Source organism: Colobus angolensis, unplaced genomic scaffold (assembly GCF_000951035.1).
Source record: "Colobus angolensis palliatus isolate OR3802 unplaced genomic scaffold, Cang.pa_1.0 Scaffold128, whole genome shotgun sequence".
NCBI classification, from domain to species: Eukaryota; Metazoa; Chordata; class Mammalia; order Primates; family Cercopithecidae; genus Colobus; species Colobus angolensis.
This window is the reverse complement of record NW_012114030.1, coordinates 2293636-2298263: the sequence shown is the minus strand read 5'-3', so window position 1 is coordinate 2298263 and position 4628 is coordinate 2293636. Positions and strand designations below refer to the sequence as shown.

The following is a 4628-nucleotide window of genomic DNA, read 5'->3' as shown; positions in this document are numbered from 1 at the left end:
CCAGAATTACCCCCAGAGGGACACCTGTAGACCTTCGGATCCTCAGCTTCGCACTTCCCACCGAACTGACTCTGTTTCCAGCAGGGCAATAGGCATGTGTTCACTGTGCACCTGCAGCCCCAGGCATCCTTCTCAGAGAGATATGGTTTGGGAAGGGTTTGGCATATTGAGGATAAATAGATGAGTGGATAAAAAAAAAAATGCAGGGCAGGTGCGGTGGCTCATGCCTGTAATCTTAGCACTTTGGGAGGCCGAGGCGGGCAGATCACAAGGTCAAGAGATTGAGACCATCCTGACAAACATGGCGAAACCCTGTCTCTACTAAAATTACAAAAATTAGCTGGACGTGGTGGTGCGTGCCTGTCATCTCAGCTACTTGGGAGGCTGAGGCAGAATTGCTTGAACCCAGGAGGCAGAGATTACAGTGAGCCGAGATCGTGCCGCTGCCCTCCAACTAGGGGATAGAGCGAGACTCTGTCTCCAAAAAAAAAGAAAGAAAAAAAAGCAATTACAGCAAAATATTAACCATAGTATAATCTATATGGTGGTTATATGAGCGTTCACTACACAATTCTTTTTTTTTTCTTTTCTTTTTTTGAGACATGATGTTTTAATCATGGCTCACTGCAACTTTGACCTCCTGGGCTCAAGTGATCCTCCTGCCTCAGCCTCCTGACTAGCTGGGAGCACAGGTGTGCACCACCATCCCTAGCTAATTGTTTTATTTTTTTGTAGAGACGAAATCTCCCTAAGTTGCCCACATTGGTCTTGAACTCCTGAGCTTAAGCAATCCTCTTGCTTCGACCTCTCAAAGTGCTGGGATTACAGGCATGAACCACTGCACCCAGCCTCACTATACAACTCTTTCTTTCTTTCTTTCTTTCTTTTTTTTTGAGATGGAGTCTCACTGTGTTGCCCAGGCTAGAGTGCAGTGGCACAATCTCAGCTCACTGCAACCTCTGCCCCTCAGGTTCAAGTGATTCTCTTGCCTCTGCCTCCTAACTAGCTGGAATCACAGGCACCAGCTATCACACCCGGCCACTTTTTGTACTTTTACTAGAGACAGGGTTTCACCATGTTGGCCAAGCTGGTCTCAAACTCCTGACCTCAGGTGATCCACCTGCCTTGGCCTCCCAAAGTGTTGGATTACAGGCGTGAGCCACCGTGCCCGGCCACTGTACAGTTCTTTAAACTTTTACATGTGTTTGGATTTTTCATAATATTAGAAAAAGGAAAGAAAAAAATGTCTGGCAAATAGTCGGCACTCCTAAGTATAAGGTTTTGGGAATATATTCCCTTTCTGGGAGAATCCACATTTCAAATGCCTGGGAGGGGCTCTGTTTGTCCTGACAGATGGCAGATTTCAGGGGAGGGCATCTACCAAGCCTAGAGGTGATATGCTACTTTGCCCACCCAGAGCTGCTGGTGGTGACCTTAAGTTTACTATGTTCCTCCTGATATATGGCACTTGGCCCAGAGTGGACTCCACCTTGCCACCTGTCACCTAGGCTGGAGTGCAGTGGCATGATCTTGTCTCACTGCAGCCTCGATGTCCTGGGCTCAGGCGATCCTCCCCACCTCCCTCCTGAGTAGTTGAGGCTACAGGTGCTCGTCACCTTGCCCGGCTAATTTTTGTTTTTGTTTTTTGTTTTGATAGACATGGGGTCTCACTATCTTGCCCAGGCTGTGCTAGAACTCCTGGCCTCAAGCGATCTGCCTCTGCCTCCCACAGCATTGTAATGACAGGTGTGAGCCACCATGTACAGCCAGGAAGTCAAAGAATCTTACCCTATGCTGTAGTATCTGTTGACTATGGTGTGAGCCACCATGCCCAGCCAGGAACTTAAAGAATCTTCCCCTATGCTGTAGTATCTGTTGACTATGGGGGAGAGGCAGGATAAGGTGTTCCAGACCTCGTCTGACACCTGATCCGAAGAGATTGCTCATGTTTGCTCAGGAGGTGAGGTTGACACAATAAAGGGCAGGGGGAGGGCTTGGACCTGGTATAAAATGTCTGGAAGTTTTCAGGGGGCTGCTTTGCATCTGAAACTGCCAGGTGAGGGGTGGCAAAGATGCCTGAATCTGAGTTGGGGGGGAATTCAAATCTGAGCTGGTGAATAGGATGCCTGGAAGGAGTGGCAGGAAAGACTTGAGTTAATTGGGGCTCCTGGGTCTGCACTAATCTTAGGTGCAAAGCTGTCTAGGTCTCTGCTGAAGGACTGGGGACACCTGGGATGTTCAGGGGAATGGACATGGCCAGATGTGTGTTAGTGGAGAAAAGAATAGTGACACATAGACCAGGTACCTGGGGTCTAATATCTTGAGCTGGTCCCAACTCCTTCTGCAACTTCTCTGTCTGTCCTAGTTCCACCAGCACTGCTTGGATACTGGTGCTGGCACAGTCCCTTCTGTCACCAACTCTGCTCCCCAGGTGACATAGAGGCACCTTGAAAATTCTTCTTTCCTCGAGACCAGGTGAATGCTAGGGATTTAAACCATGCTCCAGGTGCCCCGTAAGTCAGGCCAATTCACCACCGATGGTGAGGCTTTCTTTGCTCAGCCTCTGGGCTTGGTAAACTCAGCTATCTCTTTGCTTGCGAGAGGTCCTCTACTCCCTCCTTAGAAAACTTCTTTCCTGGCTGTGGCCACACCAACCCAAATGTACCTGAGCTTGGCTGATTTCAGAAAACTTTTCTGCTTTGTGCCAGGATGGAATAAGGCTTAATCTAGATAGTTAGGGTTCATTTTCAGGCTTGAGAGAAAAGAGGAGGGCTTGGCTACAGCCAGACCAGGGAGAGCTGGAGGGATCAGGAACATAGAAGGTAGCATCAGGGAGGAACAGGACTACAGGCTATGGACAGTCGTTTCTAAGCTCAAGACTGGGTCTGCTAGGTCTGAGTTGAAGGACGAAGAAGCCTTGGTCTGAGCCACAGGTCAGGAGTGTCTGGGTCAATCAAGTCCACAAGGAAAAAGGTGAATCTTCATTTGCTCTTTTCTTCCCACTCCAGCCTCAGAATGTTGACAGTCGCTCTCCTAGCCCTTCTCTGTGCCTCAGCCTCTGCCAATGCCAGTAAGTGAGATACCAGAGCCTGGTAATGGGGACATGGGAAGGCAGCCTTGGGCACTGCTGTTGGCCAAGGCTTTTGGAGGCTGGTTTCAGGAGCTGAGTTGTGGGAGGAACAGGGGTGGTGCAGAGAAACTGAACACCTGGAAGATTTCTCCCTCCAACTCCTGCTTGCCCCTCCAGTTCAGGCCAGGTCTTCCTCCTATAGCGGAGAGTATGGAGGTGGTGGCGGAAAGCGATTCTCTCATTCTGGCAACCAGTTGGACGGCCCCATCACCGCCCTCCGGGTCCGAGTCAACTACTACTTCATCGTAGGGTAAGATTCTTTGAGTTGCTGGCTGGTTGCAGTGGCTCATACCTGTCATTACAATGCTTTGGGAGGCAGAGGCAGATCACTTGAGGCCAGGAGTTCTAGCTCAGCTTGGGCAAGATACCAAGACCCCATGTCTACCAAAGAAAAACAAAAACAAAAACAAAAATTAGCTGGGCATGGTGGCGGGCACCTGTAGCCTCAACTACTCAGGAGGGAGAGGCGAGAGGATTGCCTGAGCCCAGGCTGTTGAGGCTGCAGTGAGCCAAGATCGTGCCACTGCGCTCCTGCCTGGATGACAGAGTCTCTTTGCTGGCAAAATAATTGAAGTTCCCTGTAGGATCTTCCAGGGCTCACCCAGGCTTCACAGTCTGTAGGACTAGCAGGAGATTTGTCATCCCTGTCATCACCCTTCTTTCTCCTTCCTCCTCCCCTCTTTCTCAGTCTCCAGGTGCGCTATGGCACTAAGTGGAGTGACTACGTGGGTGGCCGCAGTGGAGACCTGGAGGAGATCTTTCTGCACCCTGGGGAATCAGTGATCCAGGTTTCCGGGAAGTACAAGTGGTACCTGAAGAAGCTGGTCTTTGTGACAGACAAGGGCCGCTATCTGGCTTTTGGGAAAGACAGCGGCACAAGTTTCAATGCTGTCCCCTTGCACCCCAACACCGTGCTCCGCTTCATCAGTGGCCGGTCTGGTTCCGTCATTGATGCCATTGGCCTGCACTGGGATGTTTACCCCAGTAGCTGCAGCAGCTGCTGAGTCCCCTCTCCTTGGCAAGGACACTGTGATGAGGACTAAGAACCCTTTTATCACTAACCCCCATCCAAATGGCTCAATAAAAAAATATGGTTAAGGCTAGTGTGTGGTGGGGGCATATGTGGCTGGGATATCTGCCTCCTGACTCAGCCGGGGACGTGCAAATCTCACTTCTGGCTGGCTTTGGACATCTGTCTGGAAGAGTGGGAAGATGAGGGAGAGGTGTGTAAGAATCCTGGGCTTGGAGGAGATGAGATTCTGGCTTCCATCAACGCTCTTCAAGGACAGCTCCTTAGAACATTGATCCAAACTGGAGTCCTGGGTCTGAGGGGAAGGCCTAGTTGTGGCTTATACCAAAACCCCAGATGTCTCTCTCTCCAGCTTTCCTCACCCCTGGTCCTCCCCTTGAGAAAGTGCTGAACTCACTTGCTGTGTGTGGGTGGCCAGGACCATTAGCCTTTGTTCTTTCCTGGAACCCACCTAACTCCTGAAACTTA

The 4628-nt window shown here is 50.4% G+C and overlaps 1 protein-coding gene across 1 annotated transcript; it reads left to right on the top strand.

Moving 5' to 3' along the window:
- The first annotated feature begins 1989 nt into the window (after positions 1-1989).
- ZG16 (zymogen granule protein 16) lies at positions 1990-4233 on the top strand. The gene is made up of 4 exons (XM_011933561.1): positions 1990-2056; positions 3009-3070; positions 3248-3380; positions 3819-4233. The coding sequence occupies exons 2-4, from the start codon at positions 3016-3018 to the stop codon at positions 4132-4134; spliced, it is 504 nt and encodes a 167-aa protein (XP_011788951.1). The 5' UTR covers positions 1990-2056; positions 3009-3015; the 3' UTR covers positions 4135-4233.
- Positions 4234-4628: the final 395 nt, after the last annotated feature.

What these genes read in the sequence shown, in the direction of transcription:
- ZG16 (XM_011933561.1), top strand. Translation starts at nt 3,016, where the DNA reads ATGTTGACAGTCGCTCTCCTAGCCCTTCTCTGTGCCTCAGCCTCTGCC. An exon ending in CTCAGCCTCTGCCAATGCCA is followed by an intron (nt 3,071 to 3,247) that starts GTAAGTGAGATA and finishes TTGCCCCTCCAG; the next exon opens with TTCAGGCCAGGTCTTCCTCC. An exon ending in AACTACTACTTCATCGTAGG is followed by an intron (nt 3,381 to 3,818) that starts GTAAGATTCTTT and finishes CCTCTTTCTCAG; the next exon opens with TCTCCAGGTGCGCTATGGCA.